This window comes from Mangifera indica, chromosome 18, assembly GCF_011075055.1.
Source record: "Mangifera indica cultivar Alphonso chromosome 18, CATAS_Mindica_2.1, whole genome shotgun sequence".
Classification (NCBI taxonomy): domain Eukaryota; kingdom Viridiplantae; phylum Streptophyta; class Magnoliopsida; order Sapindales; family Anacardiaceae; genus Mangifera; species Mangifera indica.
This window is the reverse complement of record NC_058154.1, coordinates 8984308-9000456: the sequence shown is the minus strand read 5'-3', so window position 1 is coordinate 9000456 and position 16149 is coordinate 8984308. Positions and strand designations below refer to the sequence as shown.

At 27.9% G+C, this 16149-nt stretch overlaps 1 protein-coding gene across 1 annotated transcript; it reads left to right on the top strand.

The window, feature by feature from the left end:
• The first annotated feature begins 6116 nt into the window (after positions 1-6116).
• LOC123201812 (glucan endo-1,3-beta-D-glucosidase) lies at positions 6117-7745 on the top strand. Its single transcript, XM_044617374.1, has 4 exons — positions 6117-6243; positions 6383-6432; positions 6500-6734; positions 7371-7745. The coding sequence occupies exons 1-4, from the start codon at positions 6171-6173 to the stop codon at positions 7394-7396; spliced, it is 384 nt and encodes a 127-aa protein (XP_044473309.1). The 5' UTR covers positions 6117-6170; the 3' UTR covers positions 7397-7745.
• The last annotated feature ends 8404 nt before the right edge of the window (positions 7746-16149 follow it).

The following is a 16149-nucleotide window of genomic DNA, read 5'->3' as shown; positions in this document are numbered from 1 at the left end:
CTCATTTGAACTTAGATCTATTTCTATTGAAAGAAAAGAAAATAATAATTGACAAAACCATAAAAACAAATGAAAATAAAATAGTTGGACAAATTAAAAATTGAAGCCCATAGGTCTAACACAAAACATAATTTTGTAAGTTGTTTCGCCTACAGGTCGACCTAAAAGAGGGAGGCCAAGCCTAGCATTGGTCTACCTGAACGCCCCTCCATCTCTAGGCCTTTAATATTCAATCGAAATACATTATAAAAGGTTGACTATGTTACAAGTAAAATATATAGTTATAATTTTTTTTTTGAGATGTCTAGGAACTTGTATTCAAAGGGTAAAACATCCTAGACATCTCTTACACCTTATAAAGAATCAAGGTGGACTCCCAGATGCCTCTTATAACCCATGCATCAATGAGAAGGATGTCTCAAACGCCTCTTATAACTCATATTCCATCACAATAGACGTCCTAGATACCTTTTATCTAAACCCGATCGGAATAGACATCCTAGACATCTCTTGCATCCCTTAACATCGCATGGAGAGTAGAATGTCTTTTCACTAGCCCTTGGTACGACATACCCTTTTCTTTTCTTTTTTTTTAAATCATGAAAGATAGTTGCTTTGCCCTAGAGGATGGTCGTCCTCTCTTTTGTGAGGGATGATCGTCCTTAAATAGGGTAAGGATGGTCGTTCCCCTCTAACCTCATTCCTATGTGCCTAATCTTATTCACAGTTAAAATTATCAATTTACCTTTAGGCATCCTACCTCATGATAGGACGATTGTCCCTCTCTTGAGGGAACAAGCATCCCTTGCCTTTGTAACTTCTAGAACCTTTTTGTTTTTTACAACGGTTCGACAATCCAATAATCCAAAATTAAACTAGGACTCCCCTAAACTTATTCAATTCACCAAAACCATTCCTAAACACCCATAAACCTAACAATCGATGCAACCCGAAATGAACATAATCCAATTCATGCATATTCTTAGTGTTCCATCATCATCTTGATCATACTCATACGGATCAATCATATATACACAGATATATCTTGCAATCACTACAATTCAACTATTCTATAACAGATTATACAAAATACTAATAGAAAATGGCATTACAAAAGAAAAGAAGGAAAGAAATTCACCTACCTCTCCTCCAATGGTGCTTAGTCTTCGAGTGGCAAGAATCCGATGATGTTCCTCTACTCTAGCGACTCTCCAAGACTTTCAATCCTCACTGCTCTCTCTGTATAAGTGAAAAATAAGGTTAGCAATGCGTACCCTAATCAAAACTCATGGAAGAGTTTTATAACTGCTAAAAAACATGTTTGGGACAATCGTCCCCTCGAATGGGACATGCGTCTACTAAGATGTGCATCGTGAAAATCATGCGAGCATGATTTGAAATTACTAGCTCATAGGGACAAACGTCCCAGAGACAAGGACGGGGGCGCTAGAGGTTTGACTTTTACATTGGCTTTGAAAATTCAACATGTCAAACCTTTTGGAGGACCCAAATCATGCTAAATGACTAACTTACCCTTGAACGTACCTGATGTTGTTACAATTCATTTTAGCTTTCCTAAAACTCCTAAATTAAATATAAATGTATACAAATGAAAAAAAAAATGGTTGGATGTGATACAACTTGAATAGTCAAATTGTATAAAAAAATGTATAATTTGATAAAAAACGCACTAAGTCATATGCAATCTGACAAAACCATACCTTGGCTAGTCACTAATGTGATTCTGAACGATATGTTCAATTTGAATCATTGCATGGCACCAATGCAATCAGGTTGAAATCATATTAGACTCGACACAATTTAATGTGAATTGTAGATCACACCTTAGTTAGTGTAATTTTAGGTTGAATACTGCCAAATCACTAACAATTGATTTCAGGGTAAAAATAGAAAATGTATAAAAGTGAAATAGTTAGAAGTGATATGATAATTGATATGTACAACATTGTGCCAAATTTACATTTTGAATGGATATTTGGAATTTAAGTGTTCAACAGGCACCAACTAGGATTTTAACAAACTTACGGTGAGAAAATAATAAACTAAAATAGTAACTATTAAAACTTGGGAAAAAAAAAAAACTCAAGTATTAGACTTCCAATAAAACTAAATTTAATGAAAAACCATGCCATAAGGCAAAAAAAGAGTTCAATTTATAAGCCTTTATTCTAAGATAATAAGTTAAACTCTACAAGAAAAACACTTAAAATTAGGGTTTGATTTAAGTTGAGTTGACTTAAATTTAATTATAAATTTGGTTTAATTGGGCTTAAAACAAGTATTTATGGCTCAAGTTCAAGTTATGGGTACAAGAAACTATTGAGTTCAAACTCGAACTCAAACCATGAAGGGGCTTGATTCAACTTAATATTGTAGATAAAACCTTTAATAAATAAATGATTATTTTTAAAATTTTGTGATTTTTAATACAAAGATTGTAGAAAAGTTAAATTATGTAAAAAAAAAAAAAGTTTATTTCTAATGTACGAAGTGAATTATAAAATTTCTGTTAGAATTGACTGAGGTGAGTTGTTAAAGAGCATTATTGTGTGTATATTTTTTTAGTATATAATTCAGGGTATACAGATAATATGTCATCATATGATTTAATATTATTTTATTTTTAATTTAAAATTATTCGATCACATAATGATACTTTATTTGTATATCCAAATTATCTAATCAAAAGTATATATGTATAATTTTATTGATTTTTAAAATGTTTTGTTTTAATGTGTAATTTTTGCAAATTTATAAATTTAAGAGTAATGTTGTGTATAATTTTTGTACATAGTTTTGTGTATAAATAACAACGTATCATCTTGTGATTAGATGATTAAAAATTAAAGATAAAATAATACTCAATTATAATGTAATATATCGATATTTATATATAAAAATTGTGTATATAGTTTTATCGTAAATTTAATCTTATAAGGACTAAATTAATGGTTTACCATCAAGTGATTATCTGATGACGTGGACAAAACATTTACGGAAGCTCTGGGTGAACTTAAAATTTCCCAAAATTTGAATGGTTTTCATGAAATCAAATTCATTGAACTGTCGACCAACTAGAGACACGATGGCAAAGCAGCCCAACAATAAAGAAACGATGGACAAAGGTGAAGCCACATAGGACTTGATTTATATTTTTCGTATTTTATTTTAACCCAAAAAATTTACAACCAAGTTTTGATAAACTGACAATTTTACATTTTATGTTCAAAAAGTTTAATTTTTTTATCCATTATCTACTCCCGTCAATAAATTCTGTTAAGTGGAAGAGTAGAAAAGCCATTGTACGTAGATTTTTCAATTTTTCTCATTTATTTCTTTTGATTTTCTCTTTTACCCTATATTCTTTTTATTTTTCTCCTTTCCACGTTAAATCTTCTCTTCTTTTTTTTTTTCCCCTCTTTTTCATCAATGTTGTTCCTCTTTGTTATTAGTCATCTCTTCCCGATCCGACCTCAAATATTTTACCAAAAGTCATATTAGCCTCTATCAACATTGATATTTCTTTTGTTTTCGCTAGTGATCGCGTTTTCATCTCAAAATTTATCATGCTCCAATTGACTAAGATCTATCATTGTTGGTGATTGTGCATCCTTTGTCTTCCTCTTCTCTTGATGATTATGTATGCATCTTCATCAATGATAACCTCCCTCCTAACATGACGGATTCAATTGTTTCTTCATCAATGATTGAAAAATTTTAGACTTCAAGGTAGACCTAGCCACGGGCTAGTTTGGCCCGTGAACTGGACCTAAATCGACCCAGATAAAATCGGAACCGAAATCAGATTGAACCAAAACCAAAACCAAATTTTGACGGTTCGGTTCTGGTTTATATAATTTTAAACCGTAAAACCGCTGGTTTACATCCAGTTTATGAATAGGCGGTTTATATCTTCTGAACTAGTAATTTTATTTTTTTTTGAATTTTTTGAATTTTTTTAAATTTTTAAAAAAAGGAACCAACGATTCCTTACAAATATTCAGGGGATTCAAAATCTTTTGCAGGGGAGGTCCATTGCATATTTTCTAAATTTCGTTTCACCCCCCTTTTTAAAATTTTTCCTATATATATCCATTTAATCTCTCAACTCTCTCACACTAAATCCTTCAAACTCTCTCATTTACTCTCATTCTCATCCTTTCAATTCTTAATACTCTTTCAATCTTTCAATCAAATTTTCTCAAATTTAATTTAATTTTTTCTTTATTTTTTATTAATTTTAATTTATATTTTTATTATACAATTCATAATTAATTATAGAATTTATTCCTATAATTAATTTTATTTATTATTTATTATTATCTTTCATAATTAATAATATAATTTATTTATATAATTAAATTTATTTATTATATAAAAGAGGATAGTGCAAGAGCCAAATTAATTGTTTGATTTAACTATGAATAGTTCGATGACAAAAAATAATAGTCAAAATAGCGGAGGTGAATGATAAGGTAAGAGGGTATTGTCGGCTATTGGATATGCAAAGGTAAGAGAACTATGTAGGTTTTGATTCTTCTAAACCCCAAGAAGATACGTAAGAAGCTTAATTGAAAAATTAAGTTCAAACCTTTCATTTAATTTTCAATTATTGTAATTAATAATTTAAATATTTAATCAAGATCATGTATTGGAATTAACGATTCAATGTCGATTTTGAACCGGGGCCATGAACTGGAATCGTCGGTTTTGAACTGGGGTCATGAACCGGAACCATCGATTTCGAATCGGTTACAAATCGTCCTATTATAGTTTCGGTTCAGGGTCCTTATTTATTCAAACCATGAACCAATGGTTTCAAATCGAAACCTCCGGTTCATGAACTGTGGCTAGGACTATTCAAGGGGTGCATATGTAAATTTTCATTGGAGTTTTGATAATTTTCAAAGACCTAAGGAGACGTTTGGTTTGGGTAATATTTTATTACTTAAATAAAGAGATTACCTTGAAGATAGATTACTGAAAAGATTACTAGGTATAAATAATTACTATGTTTGACAAAATTTAGTAAAAATGGATAATATAAATAATTAATGCGTTTGGTTAATGATATAAATTATTTTATTTAAATGCTCTTGAATATAATTATTTTTAAATATATTTTATATTATTTATTATATTAAATAAAAATAAATTTATTTTTGTCTTAAAAAATTAATAAATAATAATATAATTATAATAAAATTAAAATTATCTTAGTAATATTTTAATACCTAAGATAAAATTGGTAATCAGATTATCATCTATATTACCTGTCACGTCAGCATTAATAATAGAAGATTATTATAATATTTTATTATTAATAAACTAAACAAAGTAATGTAAGCAATAAAAAATAGATTACCAAATTAATATTTAAAACATTCTAAACAAAGGACCCTAAGTGATAACTTTTAATTTTGTAAGTATATATTGTTAAGTTAATATATGTATTAAGTGTGATGGGTATTTTTATAATTTTAACAAAGTGACAAAATAGTCATACCAAACAAAATTCATTGGTAGAAATGGATGATAGTTGGGAAGTTGGACGGTTTAAACTTAAAGGGTAAAAACCTTTAATTACATCAAACAATGGGTGTGACATAGTTAGTTGACTTTTATTTTACTCATGTTACAAATTTTATACAACAAAAAATAACTTTTTAATATACAAAATAACAATAAAATTATATAGATAAATAATAATTTATCATTATATAATTAAATATTATTTTATTTTTAATTTAAAATTATTTTATTTTAAATTTAAAATTATTTTATTATATAATAATATGTTATTATTTATATATAAAATTATATATATATTTTTATATATATTATTGTTAATAAAGTAACTGGGGACCCCATAATTTAAATATTCAATTTGAGGACTAACAAGTAATTTTGAAGTCTGAACAACCTTTTTATCCAAATCGGAAGCAAAAACTAAAGTCGTGGCATTCATTCAAGAAAAAACCCAACGGCACAAGGACAATGATCAGTCAGCATCACGTGAGCGCCTGTCTTTTCACTTGTCCCACTCCCAGCACAAACGGCTCTCCACTCAATGAATTTAGCCGTTGCATCAACCCTTTCCCCTCCCTTTATATCCCACCTCAGTTTCATTCATCATCGCCACTTCAACAATGCCCAAATCATCAGCTTTTTTCTTCCTTTTCTTCTTCTTCTTCTTCTTCTCCTCTTTGTCTTCCATTACAGGTACATTGTTACCTCTTTCTTCTCTGTGATTTCATCAAAAGTTGCTTTTATCCGTACTCTTTCCCTCCTTTTCTGTTTTTTTACCTTTTGCTGGTATTCAGAATGTACTTATAATTTAAATTTCTTTGAATTGTGTTAGGAGGAACTTTAGCGACGACTAACGGGACTAATGGACGGCAACAGCAGCAGGTAAAATCAAACTTATTAACCCTAAGAAAAAGGTTATCAATGAATCTGAAAATAATTTGAATAGCAGAAAACATGGTGTGTGGCGAAGCCTTCGTCGGACCAGGCCGCTCTTCTAGCAAATATCAATTACGCATGCGCTCATGTGGACTGCTGGACTTTGCAGAAAGGTTGCCCGTGCAGTTCCCCTGATAATCTGATGAACCACGCCTCCATCGCCATGAATCTCTACTACCAAGCTTATGGACGGAACCACTGGAATTGTGACTTCAGGAACTCTGCTCTTGTTGTCGTCACAGATCCAAGTAAGTTGAACATATATTCACATTCTGTTTGGGCATGGGCTCACAATTGGGTAGAGAAATTATGTGTTATTGTTTAATTTATTTGGATGTTATTTTATTTATAATTCAAAATCATATAATTATATGATGATAAATTAATTTTATACTTAATTGTGTATTTAAAAATGTATACATATAATTTTATTTAGTATTTTTAAAACCAGCCCATGCCCCACTTTAAAGTATGATTTAATTTTATAGTTTGATTTGATATATATATAAATATTAACTTATTTAAAATTTACTTAAACTCAATAAATTCATTGTACTAGAAAAAACTATTTAAAACCAATAATTTATAATTGAATTTTTTCTTTTATCTATGTAATTGAAGTCAATTATTTAATTAATATATTTAAAATTATATTTTAAATGTTTCAAATGTTATACGTAAAAAATATTATAAATGTTTAATACTATTCATAAAATATATAATAATTTCATAATAGATTGAATCAGTTAAACTGTAAATTAGTAAGATGATCAATTTAGTAAGATAATCATCGATCCGATTTTAAAAACACTAGACTTTTATTATTCATCATGTTTATGTTGAGAATGGGAAGTAAAACAGGGTGTTTTGGCTCATTTATGCAGGTTATGGTAGCTGCATCTATGCTTAGAATTTGGGGTTTCGTTTGTCAGTATGATTGATTCAATCTGGAAGGAACATTCTAATTCAAGTAAGAAATTAAATATTCTTGAAGATAAAAATGTTGGTCCTGTGAAGAAGTAATATGGTTTTAGGGTATTTTAGTTGTTAAATAATTATGAGTTTACATTGTAATCCTTTTACTAGACAAAGAAGCAGGTAAGTCCTTCTAGCCCTTTTGATGCCTCCTCTTTCATTTTCTTCTTAATTTTAGTGAAGTACCAGAATTTATGTTTTCCTTCTTAGATGTACATTTAAGATTCAATACACAAGTGGGATTACATTATTTATACATTTATATAATAAAATTATTTCATATATGTATTTATTTTAATTGAAATTAAATAAATATTTATGTAATAAGATTTTATCAGATGATGTGATAGGTTTGTTTAAAGTTTGACGAGCATATTGTATCATTTATTGATATTTTATAATATATATGTTTTTATTATTATTATTTTTTATTTTGTATGAAATTAAAATTAAAATATATTTATTTCACCTAAGATTTTTTATACAATGAGATATTTATGTAAAAAATCTTAGGGAAATAAACAGAAAATTTTAGGTGAGATCAGCTTTTATTACATCATCTAGGATACTTAGTTATTGAATAAAATTTAATCATACTTATTACATTTATTTCCAAAATATCTAATTAATAAAACTTAGATGAATAAAACTTAAAATAAATATTAGATATCATAAAATAAAATGATGGCCTTATCTATTTTTTGTATACATCATATATTTTAACAAGAAAATTGCAATGCAAATAATAAGATGGAAAGTGTTTATATATTTTATGGTTTTCTGTGTATGAAAATAATAATGTTTGGATGCTGCGTTAATTAATAAAGACAGTGTACATTTAATATTTTGATGGCACATTTATGACATTGACAATGCATTTAAATGTGTCACTTAAAGTATTAAATGCACACCACTCTTAATTAATGTGATATCCAATCTTTTTTATCATTATCATTTGGTGGAAAGCTATCGGAAATATAACACTTACAAATAATTATATTAATTCTATTAAAGAAATGGGATGAAAAACTAAAATAAAAGAATGTGATTATTTAATGTATGTTTAACAAGAAAATTACAATGCTATATGTTAACTAAGGTGGAAAGTGTTGTATATTCAATGACTTTCCACCAAATGAAAACAATAAACATTTGGGTGACGTATAAATTAAAGACCGTACATATTTAATGTTTTGGGTGACACAATTATAACTTTGATAATGCATTTAAATGTGTCACCCAGAGTATTAAATGCACACTACTTTTAATTAATATACTGCCCAAACATTTATTGTTTTCACCACCAAATGAAAGTGTTGTATATTTGATGATTTTTCACCAAATGAAAACAATAAATATTTGGGTGGCATATAAATTAAAGACTGTGTACATTTAATGTTTTGGGCGACACAATTATGACTTTGATAATGCATTTAAATGTGTCACCCAGAGTATTAAATGCACACTGTTTTTAATTAATATGTTGCCCAAACATTTATTGTTTTCATTTGGTGGAAAGCCACCAAATATAAAAACATTTCCTTTTAGATTTTCATCACTTACAAACAATTATATTAACTTTGCTAATGAAAAACTCAGTGGAATAAAAGACCAAAGTGGAGGAATATGACTATTTAATATATCTTATAAAATGGGTAGTTTTATAGTAAAAATAAAACAATATTCAACCATATGATAACATATTATTATTTATATATACAATTTTATTGTTGTTTAAGTGAGATGATCATATTATACATCATGTAATGATATTTTATACTATATATGATGACACATCATATGATGTTTAATTGACTACGAGTATCTATAAATTTATTATTATTTTAATTTCATATGAGATTAAAATTTAAACATATTTATTTCACCTAATTTATTTTTATATAATGAGATACTCATAAAAAATATTTTTGTGTTGTAATATAAAGAGAAAATTTTAGGGGAGATCAACTTTGTTACTTCACCTATGATACTCTTATTCAATAAAATTTAATCATACATATATCTAATAAATATGATTAGATAAGGTAATCAGATTTTATTATATTGGTATATAAATGGTGTGATATGTTGGTCTCATCTAATAATGATTTGTGTATTGGTCTTGTCTAGTCTGAGTAATTAAAAGATAATTGTAATATACATGATCAAAGTACGGAATTTTATGGGGAAATTTTTCTTAATTTTCTTAACTTCTCAAAAAAAAAAAAAAAAGGGGGTGTGTACCCATAAATGAAAGTGGGGTAGGGGCAATTTACAGAATTTGCGTCCTACCTATTTTCCTTTTAAGATTAAAAAGTAATTTTTTTTTTTTTGCCTGAAGAAAAGTCATTATTTATAATAAAATAAAAAATATAATTATTAAAAATCGTATTAAAAAAATCCAATGGGATAATCCTAGTAAAAAAATAGTCTAATAATGTGCCTCGTTTAAATAATTTACTCCTATCAATGAATGTTCTCCACTATTATTCATGTTACAAATAATAGATTTTCTACACGCGAAGAAATTTACCTTTTCATATAATTAAAAGGAGAGACATGTGGCGAAATTCTGTAAGTAACCCACCACCACCCCTCCACTTTAGACCCTTTTATTTTTTAAACGTAAGAGCAATAAGAAAATCTTTCTTCCCATCATACTTGTTATAAATCTAACTAAACAATATGAAAGATAATTTTTGGATTAATTTTTGGAAGCCTTAGGTTCATATATTATCTTATATTTACAAAACTTCTGATTTTGTAATTAGTATTCAAAATATTATAATATGTATTCTAATTATATTTTGGACTTCAAGTTTATATTTTTTATAATTTATGCAAACTTTGCAAATCGTAAAACTTGGGACTTCGGGCCCATATAATTATTGTCACAATTTTACAAATTTCAGATTACAAATCGGATATAATTATCATAATAAAAATAAAGAATTCAAATTAATAAAGATTCAAATAAATAAATATTCAAATTAATAGCATATAATTACTATAATAAAAATAAATATTCAAATAATATTTAGGAGTTCTGGTCTAGATTCATGGTTTTTGTAAACTTTAAGTTACAAATGAAATTTATGACTTCAGATCCAAATTTATGATTTTATAAACTTTGAATTACAAATAATATTCAAGATTTCAGATCGAGATTCATGATATTCAGGATTGTAAGTCCAGATTCATAATTTTGAAACTTTAAGTTACAAATAATATTTAGGACTTCGGGTCTAGATTTATGATATTTCATACTTTAGGTCTAGATTCAATAATTTTGCAAACTTCAAGTTGCAAATGATATTCCAAACTTCAAGTTCAAATTTATGATATTCCGGACTTTAGGTCCAGATTTATGATTTTACAAACTTCGGGTTACAAATAAGATACTGAGATATCATAACTGAGATATCCGTATTTATAATCTATAAGCAACATAATGATATAATGAAAAAATTATGATATACCTGAATTGATCGTATTGATAACGTGTTATAAACTAATTAAATAATATGAAAGATAATTGAAATGAAAGAAAGAATTCAGAGAAAGGTGAGTAATTGAGAGGAGAGAAAGAGATTTTTATAAATTCTAGATCGTTCAAATTACAAAAGGGAGGGTGGTATTTATAGGGAAAATGTTCTTCTACTAGCCTCCATATTAAATGTATTCACACCAATTTTCTAGCCTCCATTTTATTGCCTTCCCATAATATTTTCCAAATTTGCAACATGTGGTGGAAAATCCATCAGACATGCAACACTTTTCGTTAGATTTTCACCACTTATAAATAAGTATATTAACCTTACTAAGGAAAAACTCAATGGGATAAAAAGCAAAACAAAATAATATAATTATTTAATGTTCTGTAAGTTGGTGTTGAACGTGCTTAAACTGTCTCATTAAAAATCTTATTAGAAAAACCCAATAGGAAAAAACCTAGTGAAGGAAAAAAGAGTATAGTGCGCATTTTGTCCAATATATGATAAACTTCAAAAATTTATCTGATAAATGCTCCCCCTGATTAATGCTCCTCCTGATAAGTCACCGCATACCGATGTTATACACTAACTTCTTAAATGTTGATGTCAATAGTGTCTTGGTAAATAAATTTGCAATACTCTCATTGGATTTTATTTGCTTGACATTAATTTTTCTACTTTGCCAGAGCTCATGAGTGCAAAAGAATTTTGGTGAGATATGTTTGGTTTTGTCTCCTTTGATGTATCCACCTCTAATTTGGGTAATACATATTGCATTATCTTCTTATAATATGAAAGAAGTGTTTTTTGTAGAAGAAAGACTGCATATATTTCGGATATGATAGATGATAGACCGTAACTATATGCATTCTCGGCTGCCTTCATGAAGAGCTAGAATCTCTAAATGATTTGAAGACATTGCAACCAAAGTCTGTTTGGTAGAGCACTAGGATATTACTGTGTCATTATAAGTGAAAACATATCTCGTACATAAATAGGCTTTATACGGGTTAGAAAGATAACCAACATTTGCATATCCAACCAAACTAGGATTCTTAGGAGATTTGACAGAATAGAATAATCTCAAATCTCTAGTTTCACATAGGTAACGAAGTATATGTTTGATCCTATTCTAGTGACGATAAGTTGGTATAGAGCTAAATTGGATAAATAAATTAACTGCGAAGGATATATTCGATCAAGTACATTAGGCCAAATATAATAAAGCTCCAATGACATTAAAATACAGTATTTCAGGATTAAATATCTTTTCATCTTCTTTTTTAGGATGAAATAGATTCATTTTTGGATCAAAAGACCGAATAACCATTGGAGTGCTTAAAGGATATGTCTTATCCATATTAAAATATTTTAATAATTTTTCAATATATGCTTATTAATGGATAAGTATTCCATTTGAATTGTGTTTGATCTGTAGACTGAGACAATATTTTGTTTTTTCCAAATTCTTCATTTTAATTCTTTTTTCATATATTCAGTAGTTTTTTTGAGTTCTTCAAGGATCCTAATTAAATTCATATCATCAATATGAACTGCTATAATGGTAAATCTTAATTTTGACCTTTTGATAAAAACACATAGACATAAATGGTCATTCACATAGCTCATTTTTTTCAAATATTTACTGAGGTAATTGTACTATATATGTCTAAATTGTTTTAATCCGTACAATGATCTTTGTAATTTAATTGAGTACATGTCTTTTGAATTGACATTTTTTACTTTAGACAATTTATATCTTTCAGGGAGTTTTATATAAATTTCAATATCTAAGTTTTCATATAAATAAATAGTAACTACTACCATTAGACACATATCCAGTCTTTCAGAGACTATTAAACTGATTAAATAACTGAATGTGATTATATCCATCACAGGTGTATATGGTACAATTGATGAAATTGCTAGACTTTATATCTAGCAATTTCATTTTTCTCATTTCTTTTTCTCACAAATACCCATTTATATCCAACGGGTTATACGTCTTGAGATGTTAGAACTACAGGCCCAAACACTTGACATTTTGCTAGAGAAGCTAATTCTGCTCGAATTGCTTCTTCTCACTTAGGCCAATCATGTCCTTATTTGCACTTAGCCACAATTCGTGTTTCAAAATTATTATCATTCATAATTCTAATAGCTACTGCAAATGAGAATATATAATCAATTGTAACTATTTCACAGTTTCACATCTCTCGTGTATGAGTATAATTTAAAGATATTTTAATATTATGATTTTCCTGTTCTTCAGGATTTTATACCATTTCAAGGAGTTATACCATTTCAGGGGCTTGAGTCTCTTTAGGGACTTTAACCTTTTCTGGAGGAATATTTGAGAGTGTAAATTTTTCATTCATTTTAAGATCATCATAATTGATATTAGTTTTATTATTTACCTTTCTTTTTTGAGAAACAATGTCTTTCAATCTAACAGGTCTACCACGCTTTTGACATATAGTAGATTGATTAGTCACTGCTCAAATTGACTGTTCAGTAGTCACATTAATTCTTATTGGTTCATTAGCAACTGAAACATGTGATCTTGTCACTTTTGTCATTTCTACAAATGCATCAGACATTTGGTTTGCAATAATTTGTAAACGCACTATCATCTGTACTTTAATTTCACTTTGAAATGTGTAAGAATATAAATGAAACATGGTAGGTACATACCAAGTAAGTTTATGCAAATAAGCTTTAATTTTCTTTTCCCTTAATGATGGGAATGTTGTCTCATCAAAGTGATAATCTGTAAATCGTACAGTAAAAAGATCACCTGTTAATGGTTTTAGATACCTGATAATGAATGGTGAATTATATCCAATATAAATTCTCAAACGATGTTGGAGTCCTATTTTTATGCGTTAAGGAGACACAATAAGGATATATATAACACAACTAAATATTCTCAAATGAGATCTATCAGGTTGGTGGTCAATGACTAATTGTAGAGGAGAATATTGATGATAAAAAGAAGGTTGCAAGCAAATTAATGCTACAATATGTAATATAACATGTCCTCACATAGAAGTAGGTAATTGACCTTTTAGTAATAAGGTATGTGTAATTACCTGAAGTCGTTTGATAAAAGACTCAGTTAATCTATTATGTGTGTGGACATGCAGGATGTGATGTTCAACCTCAATCCCCATAGACATGCAATAATCATCAAATATTTTGGATATAAATTCACTAGCATTATCTAATCATATTGACTTGATCGAATAATCTGTGAAATGTGCATTGAATTTTATAATTTGTGCTAACAGTTTAGCAAATGTAACATTTCGAGTAGACAATAAACAAACATGAGATTATGGTGCAAATGTATCAATTAAGACCATAAAATAACAAAATGACCCACTTGGTGGATGAATGGATCCACATATGTCCCTTTGAATCCTTTGTAAGAATAATGAAAATTAAACTCCAATTTTGGAGGGAGATGGTCTTACTACTAATTTACCTTGAGAATAAGTGGTGTAGAATTTTTCATTGGACAATAAAATTTTATAATTCTTTAATGTATGTCTATATGAATTTTCGATAATCTTACGTATCATCGTATATCCTAGGTAGCCTAAACTAGCATGCCAAAGTATAAATGCTTTTGGATTAAAGAATTTTTAGTTCGCTACTATGTAAGTTTCAATTGTCTTTATGATTGTATAATACAATTCAGATGATAAAACAAATAATTTTTCTAGTATAAACCTTCTTCTGGAGGCATTACTACTTATACAGATGAATTCTACACTATTTTCACTCATAGTTTCAATATGATAACTATTTTTTCTTACATCTTTAAAACTAAGTAGATTTTTTCTGGATCTATTTGAATATAATGCATCATTGATGCTTAATTTGGTCCCATTTTTTAACAAAATTGTAGCTCTTTTGGAGCCTTTAATCAAATTGATTAATCTTGATATAATATTTACTTTAACTTCAATCAATACTAAAGTTAAGAAAAAATTATTTTCCTTGAGAATTGTGTGTATTGTTGCACTATCCACCAAACACATGTATCTCTCATCAGTTTTTGAAGTCAACGCTTCAATTTTGGAGTCTATTTCCTTTTGTTTAAAAATTATTTTAGTCATAACATACACAAAATATTGAAAGGAAGAGAATATGATAATAAAATATAAAATAATATTCATGACTCCAAAATAAATATATATGATGGATTTAATTACAAAAATCTTGGGCATCCCTATCACCATTCAAATGACCTTTATTTTTGAAAGAGGTTTTGAAACATTAAAATTCATTAGATCAACAGGATCTAACTTATCAAAATTTAATTATTATAGGTGCTTAATATATATCCACCCACTGTTAGTGTGTACTACAGGTACACTACCAATGACATTTAGAACCACACTTATTGTTTTGTAGTTTACTTTGCATTATAATTTATTTTATTTCAGTCTTAGTCTACTTCTGGTAGTATGATTGATATTTTGTATTATAACCATTTTCGAATTAAAAATTATTTCATTCATGATATTACTCACACCCATGATAAATTGCATTCACTTCCAAGAATGATGTAATATTTATAGGGCAAGTTTGATGGTTTTTCATTAATAAGAAAATATTAATTTAGAATTTCTTTTCCCAATATTGCTACTATAGAAACATAAAATAAAATATAGAGAATATTTTATTTTCCACATTCAGGAAAAGATTCTGAATATCTCAGAGTTATACTAAATTATAGAGGTATTATGAGTATTATTGAATCTGATGTTCAAATCTATCTTTCAAATTTCTCTACAAATTTAATAGATTTATCGTTATATCAATATTTCAGTTTGCAATTCTTCAGGGATATGACACTGAAAAATAATGGCTTTGTATTTGTCATTCTAGGACATTTTATTTAAACAATTTTTCAAGGCTCATATATTCAAAGGTGAAGAGTTATAAAAAACTCATTTAATATTATCCATCTAATTTTAAGAACTTCAGGTTCAACTATTGTTAAATTTACAAAACTTCTGGTTTTGTAGATAATATATATGAATTAATCTTTGAAACTTTAAGTTCAAATATTATTTCATATTTATAAAATAGTTGATTTTATCGGAGAAATATTGGGATTAATTTTTGGAAGCTTCAGATTCATATATTATCTCATATTTACAAAACTTTTGGTTTTGTAATT